We start from the raw sequence: 19,385 nt of genomic DNA on the forward strand, positions 1-19,385 counted from the left end.
ATTCCAAGAATGCAACTTCTGCCCCCATGAAAGATTTTAAAAGCCACTCCTCTGACCTCTCCCCAAGATTCTCATGAATAATAAGTGTTCTCCCTATTATTTTTGCAGTTATAGTACACGTACTGCATGCATATTTTAAAAACGAAGGTGAAATTCTCTCTATACATAAATATATCAAAGTGCCAGTGAAAAAACTTTTCTCAAATAATTACTCATCACTCTACAATCTATACATTTCTATGTGAGTACAATAATTCAGAGAGTAAGCAATAAACCCCATTGTAAAACTTTGCCTTATAGTCATAGATCATATCTAAAATAACTTGTATTACGTGTCACTTGCTAGGTCTCTAACAGTGAAAACCCATGAGGTAATTCATGCTACCATGACACCAGCCAATCATTTTGAACTCTGATATTGCTTGTACTGACTGCCTATTTAGGGCGTTATCAGAAATTAAGTAGCATTAAGATGATTCCCAGCAGAAGAAAAAAACAGTTCTCAGTGTTCTCTAGTCCTTTTTCTTTTTGTATAATAATGAGTGAAAGATAGATTTTCTTTTTACGTAGGTATCAGTACTTTGCCAGATGGTACTTTGCTGGACAGTACTTCAGAAGGGAAGGGGTAAGTTGCTAATGTTCTGAACTTATTGGAATATGTTTTAAATAAAGTAAATTTGATAAAGTTATTTACTTACAGTTTTAGATGTATTTATACAAAAAACATGCAACTTGATTTTCTAGGTAAAATTGAAGTGAAGTGATTACATACCTAACTAATAATAAAATCACAGGAAAAGGCGAGAACACTTCTAGAAAATTTTATTAGTCCAATATAAGAATTAATACTAATATTCACATAATGAATTAGTAAAGCTAAGTAGTAGAAATCTATAAAAGTTCGCACTTGTATTTGTTACTTGAGGTGAGCCACTATTCTAAATCTTTGCTTTTAATTTCCTGACTTTGTTTTTAAAAAGTGATTTAGTCTCTAGGATATTGTTACTTTTTCAATAAATCTAAGAAAAAAAATGAATTAAAATATTTACTTGAAAACCTGATGTTGGAGAACAGCAATTGCATGAGTCAGATTGATTATTTAATTTGTTAAATTGTTGTCTTGTGCAGTTTTTAAAATTTTATACACACACAGAGACACTCCTACTACCCACATTCTCATAATAACTATTTGAAAACTGCAATTATTTAATGTATAACTTCTCTTCTCTCTCATATAGGAAGTAGGAATTTGCCATTTTACTGAAACTTTTGAACTCACAACTTAAATGTGCTGAGGAGACAGAGGTACTTTTTTGTGGGATTTAATATTTATCTGCGTTAGAACACCATTTAGATCACTTTTTAATGCTGGAAAACTATGCTTGTTGCTGCATGCCCAAAATGTCGCAATGCCACATGTGGATGCCAGTAAGTGAGCAGACTCTTAGAGAGACGAAGCATTAAATGTAACTTATGCAGGATTAGAATCTAGTTCTTGTTTTTAAAATTGAAAGTAACAGCAGAATTGCAAACTTTTTTACAGCTTACTGTCTTAGGGCATGCAACATACATCTGGCAAAATAGAATGCTGCTGACTTTAAAATGGCAAGTCCATGGGCATACCCATACTTGCACAGAAAAATACCACTGGTTTATTTTAACAGAGTTACTATTTTAAGATAAGTATGGGGAATCATTCAAGACTAACCAGCAGTATTATCAGATGTAACAGCAACTCCATGTGGACTACACTGACTTCCAGTGGAGATGCTGTTACTTTTGATATCTACTGACAGAATGTGAAGCAGCCACACACATTTATACAGCATTGGAGTTAAAAAAAAATAAGTGCAATTTTCAATCAAAATTCTTTGGAATATTTTGTTATAATTTTGTATCATTCATTTATATAAGTCTGAATATTTAAAAAACATGAGAAGCTTCATGTTCCATATCATGCTAATACTGTAATGTATGAGAACCAACCACAATAAAATATGAAGGACTGCTGTACATTTGATTAAGAACTGGTGTACAGGAAAATGACCTATGAATTGACAGACTGTGTCTTCTAAATTTGTCTGTCAATTCTGTAGGCCAATATTCTGCATGCCTTAACTGCTTTGGAACCAGAAGTCTGCTATGGCTAACTTAGAGAAAATGCATCTCCTGCTGTACTGTGAAATATTTAGAAGAACAAACTGTACAATACTTATTTTTAAGTCAATGCTCATTATTTTTTTTAAAAGAGCAACAGATGTGGCAGCCGAATAAATCTAATTTTCAATCATACAATTTTACTCTTTCATCTCATGTGCTGTATTGACCCTTGTCCACCCCCACATGCCACTTTTTGATATTCATGAATAATAGGCTTACACAAAGGTGGAGTTACTGATCTACTGCAATGTTTTCTCCATAAAAATGCCCCAACAATGCCACTGTTCATACAACTCCAGCGACATGCCACAGCTAAAATGTTTACAAAGGCACACCTTTCGGGATATGTTCTTCACTTTTAAGAGAGCTATATAACTAAAGGAGAATTCCTATCCAGTACTACCTTCAAATATGTTCCCTGTTGCCCAGCTAAATGTATGCAATCAGTCCTATTTGTACATATTATGGTGTTTATCTATAATTTCAGAGGAAAACATTGCTTAAGACACATTTTCATAGCTTGTTGACTGACTGCAAAGTTGTGCTACATAGGAGTTTTTTGTTTTTATCATAATACTAAACCGTCTTTATTTTTCACACAATTCGGGAATACTAAAAGCAAAAATATTTCTTTAAAAGGCTACTTTCCAGATGGACTGTAATGGCTCCTGCAGAGGAGCCATACTTTATTTTGTAAATATATATTTGAAGCCTTTTTGTAAATGCTAAATGAATGACTTCCACATGTAAGAGATTATCTTAACCCAATATATAGAGCCTTTACACATTTCTGTCCAAGAGTACCTTGGCACTATTTGCATGCTGATAACAAATACCACAGACAGAGGAAGTGAACAAAAAGAATTGTGTGCACACACCACACACATTGACTAGCTTTGCATAGAATCGTAGGACTGGAAGAAACCTCAAGACGTCATCTAGTCCAGTCCCCTGCACTCATGGCAGGACTAAGTATTATCTAGACCAGGGGTGAACAAACTACAGCCCGTGGGCCACATCCAGCCTGTGGGACCCTCCTGCCCAGCCCCTTAGCTCCTGGCCCAGGAGGCTCGCCCCTGGCCTCTCCCCCCCGCAGCCTCAGCATGCCACGCTGCAGGTGTAGTATATTAAACTGCTCCATGTAGGAATGTGCTACTGGTAGCAGTTACAGAGAGCAATTTACTACACGACATCAGCACAACGCTCTGGGCGGCCGGGCAACACTCTGGGGGGGGGCGCGGCTGTAGCGCCGCCAGCCACCGGTGCTCCGTGCTGCGCGGTAAGGGGGGGTTAGATAGAGGGCAGGGAAGTTCGGGGTGGTGGTCGGGGGCAGGGGTCACCTCCAAAGCACTTGCAACCCTTGTCAGCTTGGTATTGTCTGCAAAAGGGGTGTGGATGGGATTGGGGCGGTCAGAGGGTGGGGAACGGGGGGAAGGGGTTGAATGGGGGCAGGGGTCCCGGGGAGAGTAGTCAGGAAGGAGGGGGGGTTGGATGGGGCCATGGGAGGCAGTCAGGGGCAGGGTTTCCGGGGACGGTCACGGGACAGGGAGTGTGTGTGTGGGGGGGGGGGGGGCCGTCAGAGAATGAGCAGCAAGAAGTACGGGGGCGGATAGGAGGCGGGAGCACAGCCTGGCACAGCCTCCCCTAACCGGCCCTCCATACAATTTCCGAAACCTGATGTGGCCCTCAGGCCAAAAAGTTTTCCCGCCCCGATCTAGACCATCTCTGACTTATGGCTGTCTAACCTGCTCTTAAAAATCTCCAATGACGGAGACTCCACAACCTCCCTGGGCAATTTATTCCAGTGCTTAACTACCCTGACAGTTAGGAAGTTTTTCCTAATGTCCAACCTAAATCACCCTTGCTGCAATTTAAGCCCATTGCTTCATGTCCTATCCTCAGAGGTTAAGGAGAACAATTTTTCTCCCTCTTCCTTGTAATAACCTTTTATGTACTTGAAAACTGTTTTCATGTCCCCTTTCAGTCTTCTCTTCCCCAGACTAAACAAACCCAATTTTTTCAATCTTCCCTGGTAGGACATGTTTTCTAGAACTTTAATCATTTTTTTGCTTTCCTCCAGACTCTAACTCATCCACATCTTTCCTGAAATGTGGTGCCCAGAATTGGACACAAAACTCCAGCAGAGTGAAAGAATTACTCTGTGTTTTACTTACAACACTCCTGCTAATACATCCCAGAATGATGTTTGCTTGTTTTGCAACAGTGTTACACTGTTGACTCTCATTTAGCTTATGATCCACTATGACCCCCAGATCCCTTTCTGCAGTACTCCTTCCGAGCCAGTCATTTCCTATTTTGTGTGTGTGCAATTTATTGTTCCTTCTTAAGTGGAGTATTTTGCATTTGTCCTTATTGAATTTCCATCTATTTACTTCAAACCCCTTCTCCAGTTTGTCCAGATCATTTTGAATTTTAATCCTACCTCCAAAGCACTTGCAACCCTTGCCAGCTTGGTATTGTCTGCAAAACTTTATAAGTGTAATCTCTATGCCATTATCTAAATTATTGATGAAGATATTGAACAGAACCAGACCCAGAACTAATCTCTGCGGGACCCCACTTGATATGCCCTTCTGGCTTGACTGTGGCCACTAACAACTACTTTCTGGGAATTGTTTTCCAACCAGTTATGCACCCACCTTATAATAGCTCCATCTAGGTTGTATTTCCCTAGTTTGTTAATGAGAAATATCACGCAAGACAGTATCAAAAGCCTTTATAAAGTCAAGACATACCACACATCTAACGCTTCCTCCCTATCCACCAGGATTGCCTACTATATGTAAAAAGTGTATGCCACTTTAGAACCAAATTTGTAGAAATGGCATTATTAGGTTCCATATCAATTGTGTCTGACTGAATTTCCATATCAAATTTGTTCAGTCCTCAAAACTTGCCCTGAACTCTGGAAGTCAAGCTGGATTCTTTACAGAGACAGCCAGAAGAGGCTCGGCAACCAATTTCCACTCCCCTTCACCTATGCAATCTTATTATCCTTAAAGGGATTTGCACAGGGGTCACTGAGGGCATAATCTGAATACAACTGAGTTACACTTGTGTATCTGAAGGCAGGAATTGACTCCAAAAATCAAATATGGAAAGCAAGGACTCCACAATGCCATTTTTACAAAGTCATCTTATAGGGTAGACTCCTACTTTAAAACCTCTTCCCCCCAAAAAGCTAAAGGTAGTACCCTGATCATGAAAATAAACAGCTCAACAAAAGTTTCAGTTTAAAAACTAAAAGCAGTTTAGCTATCAGTGTAAGAGACAATCAGAAGAAAAACACTTTGGAAAAGGTTAATAAAATTCTTTGGGGGATTTTTGTTGTTTGCTTGATTTGTTTTGATCAGTGTACTAGGCTGAAATGTACTAATATTTTAAAACTCAGTTCAGATTATTTTTTTTTATTGTGAACTCATGAAAAGGAGAGTTTGCAATAGATATAAGAGTGTCATATATAAGACCCAAGAGGTAATTGTCCTGCTCTGCTCAGCACTGGTGAGGCCTCAGTTGGAGTACTACATTCTGTTTTGGGCACTACGCTTTAAGATGTGGAGAAATTTAAGGCAATCCAGAGAAGAGCAACAAAAATGATAAAAGATTTAGAGCAACCTGACCTTTAAGGAAAGGTTAAAAAACTGGGCATTTTTAGTCTCGACAAAAGAAGACTGGGACGGGACCTGGTAACAGTCTCAAATGTGTTAATGGCTGTTTTAAAAAGTATGGTGATCAGTTGTTCTCCATGGCCGTGAAGGTAGGAAAAGAAGTAATGTGCTTAATCTGCAGCAAGGGAGATCTAGATCATATATTAGGAAAAAAATTCTAACTGTAAGAATAGCATCTGTCAGCTCTTCAATTTCAGAAATTATTGTAACAAATAATTGCATAATTGAGGTCATAATGCTGAGATTATAGTCATAATCTGTTCTAGCTACAGGATGCAGTTCTTTACATTTAATACGGATGTCTAACATCAGCTCTCCTGAAAAAAATCTATTAAATCACAGACGACTGTCAAGAAGGTGGCTCAACTGATTGCGGGTTAGTGGAATGAGACAGACCTCGACTACTACCTTTAAACCACATTCAGTAATAAGACATTGGCTCCTCTTTTTCCATTTAAAATAACTAAACAATATAAAATTAACTATGCCAAAAAACACACCTTTTACACAGTCATGAACCAAAATGAATTTGCTTGCACCTCAGTTGTTTGTAGTTTTAATATTTTCCATATCAGAGCAAGACAGGACTCTTATTTTTTAATATGAATAAAATAGATACCTGTTTATAAGGGATTCTCCTGTTGTCTTATGATAGAACACTGGAATCGGAACACCCCAACTCCTCTGTCTTGAGATGCACCAATATGTCCTTCTGTCCAGCATTTCTAGCATTCTATTCACTGCTGATGCAGGAATAAATTTCACTTTTTTTAACAATTCCTATGAAATAACCATAACTAAAATTATTCAGGGTTGGCGAGAATTCAGAATTTAACAAAAGGACACTACTTATTCTCTGAGGGCACAAACAGCTACCGGCAGAAATCCTCACATATTGATATAATATGCTCCGAAGTGATATCTCATGGATATCACCACCACTCACTTTATTTTCTGCTTAAATCTACCTATCTGAACTACTTATATGACCCCTGATACCAAACACCTTACAATCTTTAATGTATTTATCCTCACATGTCCTCTATTATCCCAGTTTTACAGATCGGGAACTGAGGCACAGAGAGGTTAAGTGATTGCAAAGGTCATACAGGAAATCTGGGCTTGAGTGGAGGTATTGAACCCAGCTCTCCCAACTTTCTTCTTTGGAGTCTTAAATGGGAAAGGGCATAAGTGCACAATTAGTCTAAAGTTGGTGGCAAATAAATGAATATGTAACTGTTGGTAATTTCTAAATTAACTGTTAATAAGACTGTGATTACAAACACTTTGCAGCTGATAGCAAACACTTAGGGAGGAAAGCATACTTTTGAAGTGGAATGTACATGTTATGCAAAGACCACATATGATAGTAATGTCCTTTACACTCCCTCAAATAGCAAACTATGTAACGAAGTGTAGTACCTGGGCTGTAACCTTGATATTTGCTGTGTTTACAAACCACTGTTTGCTTGCACGAATAATCACTGGTTTCTTAGTCCTCCAATCATATGGGTAGCTATGTACACATTTCTCCTCTTTTAATAAACTCTTTGCTGCTTGAAGCATCTGAATGACTAATGAGAGTGAGAATTAAGAGTTAGCGGTAATAAAAAATCAGTTTAACACAACACACTGGTGCCACTAACTCCACTTCTTTTCCTTTCCCCAAAATCCAATTCCCATCCTTATGATAACAGGAAGTGCCAATATTTTGTTCACTGTAAAATTAGTTTGGTTTACATGAGCCTTCAAAATATTTCACAGAATATTGACTAACTGAACACAAGATACTAACCAGCTTCATTTCCTTCTTCCAGTACAGCCTTGTTTTGAAGCTCAGGACCTGCAGCTTCTGTAAAAAATCCACCTTCATCCACCAGGCAATCCTAAAAACAAGAATATTTTTTAGTAATGTCAAAATATCAAGGGACTATTGTATTCCTGTTATTTTACAAGAATCTGAAATTATGAACTAAGATTGCAGTATAATATACCATACATCTGAAGAAGGCTGAAAAATAAGGTATCACTTTTAATATTTAAAGGTAATTATGATGTAACAACCCTGAAATTTGCCAACATGCCACTGAGCCTGAATCCTCAGCACAGGATGAACTCCACTGAGTTTGTGAAGATACAGCATTCATGTTATTACACCACGTCAAAGAGTACTATTCCACTTAATTCTTAACAGATAGAATAACTACAAGCAAAACAGAAGTACACTTAGCCAGAAATAATGCCAAGGAAAAAATCTTAAGCACAAGTTAGATCATGTCAGGCTCAGCTTTAAAACAGTGTATTAATCCTTTCTGCCAGAGCTCCTAAAGCACACAGATATTGCAAATTGATTACACATACGGGGATCACTTCATCCATCACTGAAACTGCCACTTCTGAGGAGGAAGGTGTCAGCCTTTATACAGAGCAGAAAACTAGCTCAATAGAGAAGGCAAAAAATACTTTATCCATTTGAAGCTACAGGGGAAGGCAGACAATTTCCCACATTGGAAATTTAGCCCCAGTCTTGCAAGAAGTGAGGTGAGACGTTTTTGGCAACAAAACTGCAAAAAGCTGCAAAAATCTCACTTTTACGTTTAATCCAAATGACTGTCACCTTCCACAGAACAGTACCCCATAACATCATGCAGCAGCATTAGTTCAGCACTGATTAAGAGTGAACAGCACCACCTAATCAACTATCACACTACTATAGACAGTATGGTCCAGGGGATAGGGTGCTAGACTGCAAAATACAAGAGCTGAGTTCTATTCGCAGTGCTGCTACTAGTTTGCTGCATGAGCAATGGCAAGTCACTTAGCCACTCTTTGTCTCAGTTTCCCCTCAGTATAACGTAAAGCACTTTGAGACGTATTTAAGCAAATACTCTTGTCACCATCTCCTAGATTTTCCTTGGACAGCTCTCCTCCAATTACTAATTCCTTTATTAACATGCAAATTCCTTTATTCAAGAGCTGATCAAATTACACTCTGATGATCTCACAGCAAGGGGGGGGAAAAAAAAAAAGCCAAGCCAACAGAAATCTAGAATATTACAAGGAAAAATTTACATGTTATAGAACTGTAGTAAATTATTTGACAGGTAAGCTCCTTTTTCTTTTAAGCAATTCCCATGAAAGAGGATTAATTTGTTCCTTTTAGCTAACACTTGTTACATTTACAGAGCATCTTTGCTCCTCCCCAAGAATCTCTCAAAGACCTCAAAGCTCCTTGAGAGATACTAAAAACACCAATTACCTATATTACTGATGGCTTGGCAAACTGAGGCACAAAAAGTTGCAATTTGCAACTGATCTCTCTGTATTTATAATTTATCTTCTCCAAAAAGGAGTATTCCATTCCACTGTTACATTACCAAGGTTAGGCAACACTTGGCTGAAAAGCAGAACCATTTTTCCTACTTATGTTTTTAGAATCCAAGCCTTTGCTCTTCCTCAGCCAATGCTGTTTACAGCAGGTCTCCAAGTTAATCAGGGACAGTGAGATGGTTACATACAGGTGTCAAAACAATTTTAAATGTCATGCAATATGCGTAAGTTATGTGACTCTTTACATTTTAGTGGTGTGTGACCAAAAATATACAGGTTAAAAATGAGGAGAAAAAACAAACAAACAAAAGTACCATGGGCAGCTGGTGATGGGAAGCTACACTGTAATCCTCCATACCATGAGCTGGGGCTGTGTGAACTAAACCTGTTCCTTTTGCCATTGTCACATGATTTGCTGGCAAGAAAGGGGACTCTCTGCCAGGAATTGTGGGATGAGCACAAGAACCATTTTCCAAATCAACACCTGAAGCAAAAAGAAATGGGATATTCAACAATTTATGAGCCCAGCTTGTATTTTTCAAAGTCATAGAACAAAAAAATTACAATTCATAAACAAAAATGCAAGTATCCATACTCTGATACAGTTTTTCCTATCCACCCTCCAGAGTACTGGGCTTCCCTGTCTCTCCATTTGTGCCACTCCTACACAGACACACCCCATCCATCCAGGAGAATATTGTTTTCTTCTGAGCCAGGCAACGCTACTCCAGCAGTAGTTGAGCTATATAAAGCACTCCTAGCCTAAAGGCACTAAGTGCATTCTTATCTGTTTCCGTCTTAGGTCTCAATGTACCAGGACCCAATATTGACCTCTAGAATCCAGGATGGCAGTATAATATACTGTGATCTAGTGGTCTGAAGACGAGGCTGGAGACAATAGACGCAAAATCTATTCCCAGCTTTGCTTTAACTTCCCATTTGACCATATTTGTTTATATATACTGTATCTTTAAGAAGTTATAAAACAAAGGCTCTCATCTCAATCACTAGGCAACTAACCATTGTAAAGTACAGTGACATTAAACATCTTCCCCCAAACCATGCAATAAAAATAAACCAGAGATCAAATTCAAACAATACTTCAACACCTTCCCAAATGCAAAACCTTACTGCATCTCTCCCTCCCCGCAAGCCTGGATAAATAGATTCAGGACTAAGATGGACAACTGTAGGTCTTAAAGGTAAACAAATTTCAAACTGTGGAGGAAGGAGGCAAGAAATAGGTTCCAAAATTGAGACTTTTGTCATCAGTGCTCCATTTTAGCTCTCATTTCAGTTGCTGCAGGTCACCTGTAAACCATAGTGACTTGAGCAGATAAAGCCGGAGAAGAAGACATCTAGGGCCACTTTGTCGATCGCTGAGAATGAGATTATAAAGTCCGGCCAAAACATTCCTCCTATTGGAGAAATGGATAACTCACATCCCTTAGGAAATGGTCACGTTCCATCAATCACTGAGAACAGGCCATACAAAAGAATTCCTCACTCCCTCAGGAAAGGCGCTCCACCACCTCTAATCAGAGGCAGTAAGGATAGGTCCATAACATGGGTAAAATTTCCAACCGACACCCACAATCCCAACTCAAATTCCAAATCACAAGTGTGGACAACTGCGCAGCTAGCAATCACCTAGGATCGTTTAACAGTCCTCAGGTGATCATGAATTCCTGAGCTAACTGAGAACAGTCAGCTACAGTACTTGGATGTTAACAACACAGAGCACTATCAGCCTTAGTACCTCTAATGCCTCCCCAGTGAGGAATTTCAACAGCCCACATGAGGATTTTGCAGTGAAGCAGGCAATCAGTACACTAACACCAGACCCATGTTAACTTCATTTGGGACTCTCGTACAAGATACACACAGTACATATGAACCAACTTTGGGTTAGGAATCCACCTGAATTTCAGCATAGATGCATTTTTCAGAGTAGCAGCCATGTTAGTCTGTATCCGCAAAAAAAAAAAAAAAAAAGGAGTACTTGTGGCACCTTAGAGACTAACAAATTTATTTGAGCACAAGCTTTCGTGAGCTACAGCTCACTTCATCCGATGCATGCAGTGAAAAATACAGTGGGGAGATTTATATACACAGAGAACATGAAACAATGGGTGTTACCATACACAGTGTAACAAGAGTGATCAGGTAAGGTGAGCTATTACCAGCAGGAGAGCAGGGGGAGAAAAAACCTTTGGTAGTGATAATCAAGGTGGGCCATTTCTAGCAGCTGACAAGAACGTGTGAGGAACAGTGTGTGTGTGTTGGGGGGGGGGGGGGATGAACATGGGGAAATAGTTTTACTTTGTTTAATGACAGATCCATATCCAGTCTTTATTCAAGCCTAATTTAATGGTGTCCAGTTTGCAAATTAATTCCAATTCAGCAGTCTTTCATTGAAGTCTGTTTTTAAAGTTTTTTGTTGAAGAATTGCCACTTTTAGGTCTGTAATCGAGTGACCAAAGAGACTGAAGTGTTCTCCGACTGGTTTCTGAATGTTATAATTCTTGATGTCTGATTTGTGTCCATTTATTCTTTTACATAGAGACTATCCAGTTTGGCCAATGTACATGGCAAAGGGGCATTGATGGCACATGATGGCATGTATCACATTGGTAGATATGCAGGTGAACGAGCCTCTGATAGTGTGGCTGATGTGATTAGGCCCTATGATGGTGTCTCCTGAATAGATATGTCGCAATGGGCTTTGTTGTAAGGACAGGTTCCTGAGTTAGTGGTTTTGTTCAAAAACAGACTCCAACGAGAGACTGCTGAATTGGAATTAATTTGCAAACTGGACACAATTAACTTAGGTTTGAATAAAGACTGGGAGTGGATGTGTCATTACACAAACTATTTCCCCATGTTTATTTTCCCCCCGGGCCACTGTTCCTCACACGTTCTTGTCAACTGCTGGAAATGGCCCACCTTGATTATCACTACAAAAGGTCGTCCTCCCGCTCTCCTGCTGGTAATAGCTCACCTTACCTGATCACTGTCCTTACAGTGTGTATGGTAACACCCATTGTTTCATGTTCTCTATGTATATAAATCTCCCCACTGTATTTTCCACTGCATGCATCCGATGAAGTGAGCTGTAGCTCACGAAAGCTTATGCGCACATAAATTGGTTAGTCTCTAAGGTGCCACAAGTACTCCTTTTCTTTTTGAGGATAGATGCAAAACAGCACCACCAAGGTAAACTGTATTCCTAGTCCACTCCTCACGTGCTATGCTCTATATTCTGTACATAATTATCCTCCAACTTCTTATTTCCATTTTACAAATGGGATAACTTCTGTAAAGCACTTTGAAGTATATGGTTGAAAAGTTAGTACCACCACCACCAACTCACTATGCTGAATCTTTGATACATTTTGATTACTGTTCTTCAGATTATTTTTAGCTAAAACTGCTATAAATACATGTGCAAAGTGTAGCTAATGAAACAGATATTCTACTTTCACATCAACATTTTAAACAAACACCTACAACGTACTACCTTACAAATTAACATTCAGAGTATATTTAAACTCTTACCTTTACATGTTGAAATAACTTCAAATTGTGTATCCAAGATGGCAGCTGTAGACTCAACTCTATTTGCAGCCAGAATGTAACATTCACCAGTATTTGCACATTTTACAATGGAATAGCTATAAGACAAATGTATTAAATACATTAAATTAGAAAAAAAAATCAATATTAGCAAACTATATAGTTTATAGTACTAAAGTTTACTTTTTAAATTTTTTAGATGTTTGCTGCTTTTAAACCATCTGAAAATGTGATTTTAACTACAAAAATCCTACAAATGTTTCACGCTCAAAGCTTCAAATGATTTCAATAGAACGAATGCAAAAGCAGGACCTAAAGTAGCAATACCTTTAGAGAACTAAAAATAAAGAATAATTAACTTTTTAAAAAGGAGATGGGAAAAAGTCTGAAATTGAGTTACCTAAAAATTAAAAATACCATTAAATAAACCTAAGATGCCTATTACTTCAGCCTTGCTATTAGGAGGAATACAACTCTGCTAATAGATATTGATACTGACGGAAGCAGATTCAGAAAGTTAAATAAGTTAAATACATACTCTGAATCTGGCATATAACAAATAGCTTGATTGGCAGGAATAGTCCAGGGCTGGGTGGTCCAGATTAGCAAACTAACAGTTGAAGATCCATCTACAGATGCAAATTAACAAATATGTTATTTGTCATAAAATCCAAAGATATCAGAGTCTTAACAAGAATAAAATGTTACAAATCATACCTATCACAGAGGCCAGTTTAGGAGGCGATTTCAACAAGGGGAATTTGATATATACAGAACGACTGACATGCTGCTGATTGTATTCAAGTTCAGCTTCAGCCAAGGCTGTACTGGGTGAAGATCAGATATGGGTTAACCACATTAACATGAAAATGTATTGCTCTCTCTGCTTCTATTTTAGAGATAAAATGGAAAGTTGATTCTTACTTTGCTGAAGGAGACCAAAATACCGGTTTATAGTCCTGATAAATGTAACCCTAAAGGGAAAAAACACAGAGTTAACTTGATTAAAACTATATTGTAACTTAAAAAATTTAAGGATTTTGTTAAATGACAAACTAGCATACCTTGTCATACATTTTGTGGAAGATACTCAGTTGTTTTGCCTCATACTTCCTATCAAATGTGTGGTAGCAATTAGTCCAATCTGCCATTATACCCCAGCGAATGAAGGCAGATTTCTGTTTCTCAATTGCCCTTTCTGCAAATTCTTTTGCTAAAAAGGAAGAATAATTTTTAAAAACAATGTTCTTTTAAAATCTGCATGATCACTTTAGTTTTAGAAAATGCTAATGGCTTACTTGCTAGAGAAAGCTTAACCTCAGCTGGGAACAAAATAAATATAAAACTAAACTAAGTGATTTATATAACAGCAACTTTTGCGAGCTTCAAAATCCTTTATTCATATGAGTCGTCCCATCAAAGCGAATGGCAGGGTTTGAAAAAGCCAATCACCTACAGGAAGTTTTTTCAGGTAAGTCATTCATTTTAATAGAATGTAAACTTTAATTTTAAAAGGAAAAAAATTCTAACCCTTATGGTTATGAAGACAACCTGCCAAATATAAAATGAATGTAAACTGATCAACTGCTGTAGTGCCTCTTCTGCTTTTCCTAGCTTTCCAAAGCAGCAAGCAGCTGCCTGAAATTAAAACCAAGTTGGTTTAAATTGCTGCTATTCAGAACTAGAACTGGTTAAACTGTAAATTGCAAATAATTTTTCAAATTAATTTTGATTTTTTCAATTGCATAAGTTTTCACATTCCTCCCCGCCCCCATTATTTGGCAAGCTCTATTCAGAACCCTGAAGGCAGCAGTGATGTGGTCTAGAATCATAAATGTCATGCTCCATCCACCCTACTGCAAGAAGTTATGAACTGTAGGGGGTGGAGTGGTGCCGGTGGGAGAGGAAGAGATACAAGTAGGGAGAGATGACAACAACAAAATATAGGAGGGCTGGCAGCAATCAGGAAGTTCTGAAAAGGGTAGAAGAGCATCCTCTATTCCAGAAGCTACAATAGGATAAAGTTTAAAATGTATCAAACATCTACTAACCAGAGGCTAATAATAAAGATACAGGCTCCAGTACATTCCAGGAATTGTACCCTGGGTGAAAAGTCACTGCATTAATGGTTGGCTGAGGTTCTCAAATGAACACTGCTCCCGAACATCTACTATCACCTACTAGCCAAAGTTTGATATGAACGGGGTTATATAAGGGGTTTTATGCTCTCCTCAATGGGAATAATCATGAACAATAAGCTCTACACACCCGGAATTTTATTCAACCCTAAAATGCAGCTCCATCTGGAATAGGTATATGGTAGCTAACCAAGATGCAAGTCAAGTATATAATAGCACCATACAAAGACAGAGAAAAGGCATCCACTTTTCTAATATAGCTAAATCCAAAATCATCTCCCCATGTACCACATTATTTTAAAAGCATTACTTTAAACCACCACTACTATCAGAATAGCATAATCAACATGGGTTTGAATATTATGCCCTTTTAAAATTTAAACTACAAGCCAACTTAAAATGGAAAGAAATTTCATTGCATGTGTAACTTAAAATCGTCTGAATGCTTATTATCCCAAAATCACCTAGCAATAACTAAAAAAAGTTATTGGAGAGAACAGTTAAATTCAAAGCAAGTGAATGATGTATCATGTTTTCCATAACTGCTTTGCCAGTGCATACAGACTGCAGTTTGCAAACACAACCTTTTCAAGAGATGTGAAGTTACAACAGCACATAAGCTACATAGTCTAAAGGGCACATTGGCTACAATTGCCAGTCATTCCACTGCATGACAAAACTATTACCAATAAACCAACTACAACACATGATCAGAACACTTTCCATCTAATCCATCATGAACTCTCAGAAGGCACCACCTACACAGTTTCCCAATATTATACATGGTGTGGGGGGTAAAAAACAAATGTGTTTTCATAGATTCCAGAGCCAGAAGGGACCACTGTGATCTAATCTGACCTTCTGTATAGCACAGGCCATAGACTTTCCCCAAAATAATTTCTAGAGGATATTTTTTAGAAAACAGCAAATCTTGATTTAAAAAATGTCAGTGATGGAGACTTCACCGCAATCCTTGGCAAAATTTACAATGGTTAATTACATTCATTGTTAAAAATGTTTCCAATCTGAATTTGTCTAGCTTCAACTTCCAGCAACTGGATCACATTATTCCTTTCTCTGCTAAAGAGAACAGACAATTATTAAACATTTGTTTCCCATGCAGATATTGGTAGACTATAATCAAGTCACCCGTTAACCTTCTCCTTGTTAAGCAAAACAGATTGAGCAATTTGAGTCCATCACTAAAAGGCTTTTTTCCCCAAATCCTTTAATCACTCTCATGGCTCTTCTCTGAACCCTCTCCAATTTATCAACATTCTTCTTGAATTGTGGGCACCAGAACTGGACAGCAGCAGTCCCACCAGTGACAAATACAGAGGTAAAATAATCTCTCTACTTCTATTGAAGATTTGTCCATTTATGTATCTGTAACGAAGCGGAATTTTTTTGTAATATTTTTATCAAGTGTATGTGTGCCTTTGTTTCCCCTATATACTGCATTGTTACCTAGCAAAGGGACTGTTTGCTCTCAGGACAGGCTAAAACACAGGTGTGAATGGTGCTCAGTTGTCTGTGGCCTTAGGTCCCATATCAATGGAGCTCTTGAGAAAACAATGGCAGATCCAGACTGGACATGGACACCTAGCAACTAAGGACCCACAGAGATACAGACTTCCCTGTCTCTCTGCACCGTGCAGAGCTGCATCTCCCTAGCTCAGGAACAAAGGACTGGGGGAAAGGGCTGGTGTGAAATGGAAGTTAGATGTTGGCTGAGGAAAGCAGTTATGGATACACCTGGGAGTCTAACAAAGAAGAATGGATAGATGGAGAGACAGAGCTTGAATAACCTGGGTTCACTACAGCTTGGCTGGGCTCCCCGGAACAGACTATGCTTTAACCTTCATTTTTCCATGCTAACCTAAAGACTTTCTATGTTGTGCTCCATTCGACTAATAAACCCTTCTGTTTTGACAACACTGTATGAATGGCATTACAGATGCTTGCAATGATGTACTGATCCACACAGAACGTACAAGTCTCCTTCAAGAGTCTGCCTCAGTGGGACTCACTGAATAGAGCTCATCATCTGAAGCGGGCGTGCTGATGGCGAAGAGGTCCAGCCTAAGGAGGTGGTGAAATCATGGGACTTACCCTGGAGGAAGAGTGAGACCCCTTGAGACCCCAGATTCCTAGAGAATGTTCTAAAACTGAGGCCATAGAATCAATCCTGTGGATCTATGACAGCATCCCAGGATCACATTAGATCTTTTGGCCACAGCATCACAATGGGTGCTCTTATGAAGCTGATTATCCATCACAACCCCCAAGTCTTTTCCAGAGTCACTGCTTCCCAGGTAGAGTCCCCCATCCTGCAGGTATGTTCTATATTCTTCTAGATGTATATACCTTTAGCCATGTTAAAATACATATTGTTTGCTTGCTCCCAGTTTACCAAGCGATCCAGATTTCTCTGAATCAGTGACCAGGCCTCTTCATTATTTATCATTCCCCCAATTTGTGTCATCTGCAAACTTTATCAGTGATGATTTTATGTTTTCTTCTAGGTTATTAATAAAATGTTAGGGCCAAGAACCAATCTGCGCTACCCCATTGGAAACACAACTATTCAATGACAATTACCCATGTTCCTGATCCCCATAACGATCCAGATTAGTTCAAAAACATTAGGGGAAAAAATGGTCTTCTTTTCAAAGATATTTTTCTTTTTAGGTTCAGCAACTCAGCATACAACCTCAATAAAAATTGGATACAATACTAATTTCATGTTACAGACCTGAACTACATTAGAATCCCAGATGTACATTACCTTTAATTCCCTCTCTCCATCTATGGTTATTACAACTTACAATGTGTTCATACAAACTTGTACTTGATGAACCCACTTTACAAAGGTCACCCTCCTTGTAAGCTTACACTATGTATTTTGCAGATCAAGTATCATCTAATAACCAAGATGTTCCTCACAAATTTCAGTGTACTGAAACTAAAATGAAAACACACAGAAAGCTAGCAAAATAATATTTAACTGAAGACTCAAAAACAACTTATAGAATACAATTATTTAAGTCAGAAATGTTTCTACGAAAATTTTGCAAAGGACAGTTTACCTCTCTGTCTAACCTCCATCGGTGAAAGATTTTGAGTTCCTTTGAGTTCTGACAATGCTTTCAATTCAATGGGCAACCCATGACAATCCCAGCCTGGTACAAAGTGCACTTTATAACCTCTCATCATATGGAACCGATTAGTGATGTCTTTCAAAATCTGGAAAAATTTTAAACCCAAATGTTATTTTTGATATAATTGTTATTACTATCCTCATTCCCCTACATATTAGCTTGATATATAAAGTAACATACAGATGTCCTATCCACAAAAACAACAAGGAGTCTGGTGGCACCTGAAGAAGTGGTTTTTTACCCACGAAAGCTTATGCCCAAATAAATCTGTTAGTCTTTAAGGTGCCACCAGACTCCTTGTTGTTTTTATACAGATGTCTTACTGATTTTGGTGAACTCTGCAAAACCCAAGCACAATCAGGAGTGTTAAAGATTAAGTTTCAGCCTTCACGTTTATGTTTCTTATTGCATGTTATAGCACATCATAAGAACCTCTTGATCAACGGACAACCAAATTTTGCACAGCTGAAGTCCAAAGTTTGCAACTACACAGGGGCTTGAGGGTTACACGAAGTGGAATTATCATTTTATTATGGTAACATATTTCTGAAGTCACTATGCACACAATACTCAAACTATGCATCTAGCAGTTTGCTGGGACGAAGTAGAAACTGGATTTACTTTGACAGAATGAAAATAAGTTTATCATCTGAATACCAATGTGAAACTATAAGTACCACACAGAGCAATTTGTTATTTTCATTGTTACTGTATATGCTTAGCCGTTAAAGAGAAATGAAGGGCCCTATCCTATAAAGTAGTGAATATTCTCAACTTGCATTTACTTCAATGTGAATTGAGAGTGCACTGCACCTTACAGAAGGCATATAATACCTTAAACATACTACTCTTATACTTACCTTATTTAACGCGTGACCAACATGAGGATCTCCATTGGCATACGGTGGCCCATCATGAAGACAAAATTCATTCTTTGTGTTCCTTTGTCTTTGCCATGAATATAGTTCTGCAAAACCACATTTCTGTACGGACAATATGAAAACATTTAATTCATTATATGCTTGCATTTTAGTAGTTCAAAAAAACTTTTCATTTTAACATCATTCCAACAGTCAAAAAACTAAGAGGAAGAATTGCTCGAACTCCTCAAGTGAAGACTCTCCTCTCTGGGGTTTTAATAGCTTGTAAATTACTTGCCAACCTCCACTACTAAGCTAACAATATTATGCCTGTTTTCTTACATTAAATAGACCACTTATTTGACCAGATTTGTTCTTGATATAACTCCACTGAAATCAAAACAACACCAGGGACACATCTGGTTCATGTTTAATATTCATCAAGCTTTATGAACCAAAATCTTCTGTCTT

At 38.2% G+C, this 19,385-nt stretch overlaps 1 protein-coding gene across 1 annotated transcript in view; it reads right to left on the reverse strand.

Annotated features, from left to right (window-relative positions):
• The window catches only part of IARS2 (isoleucyl-tRNA synthetase 2, mitochondrial), a 51,500-nt gene that overhangs the window by 31,043 nt on the left and 1,072 nt on the right, over window positions 1–19,385 (reverse strand). The window contains exons 2-12 of the mRNA XM_084623523.1: window positions 18,915–19,037; window positions 17,983–18,139; window positions 13,820–13,968; window positions 13,680–13,729; window positions 13,473–13,582; window positions 13,294–13,384; window positions 12,738–12,853; window positions 9,494–9,663; window positions 7,645–7,735; window positions 7,272–7,423; window positions 6,469–6,629 (exon numbers count right to left, since the gene is read on the reverse strand). Of these exons, the coding sequence (XP_084479649.1) occupies window positions 6,469–6,629; window positions 7,272–7,423; window positions 7,645–7,735; window positions 9,494–9,663; window positions 12,738–12,853; window positions 13,294–13,384; window positions 13,473–13,582; window positions 13,680–13,729; window positions 13,820–13,968; window positions 17,983–18,139; window positions 18,915–19,037 (1,370 nt within the window). The remainder of the gene's footprint in view (window positions 1–6,468; window positions 6,630–7,271; window positions 7,424–7,644; window positions 7,736–9,493; window positions 9,664–12,737; window positions 12,854–13,293; window positions 13,385–13,472; window positions 13,583–13,679; window positions 13,730–13,819; window positions 13,969–17,982; window positions 18,140–18,914; window positions 19,038–19,385) is intronic.

This window comes from Lepidochelys olivacea (genome assembly GCF_965140295.1).
Source record: "Lepidochelys olivacea isolate rLepOli2 genome assembly, chromosome: 3".
NCBI lineage: Eukaryota > Metazoa > Chordata > Testudines > Cheloniidae > Lepidochelys > Lepidochelys olivacea.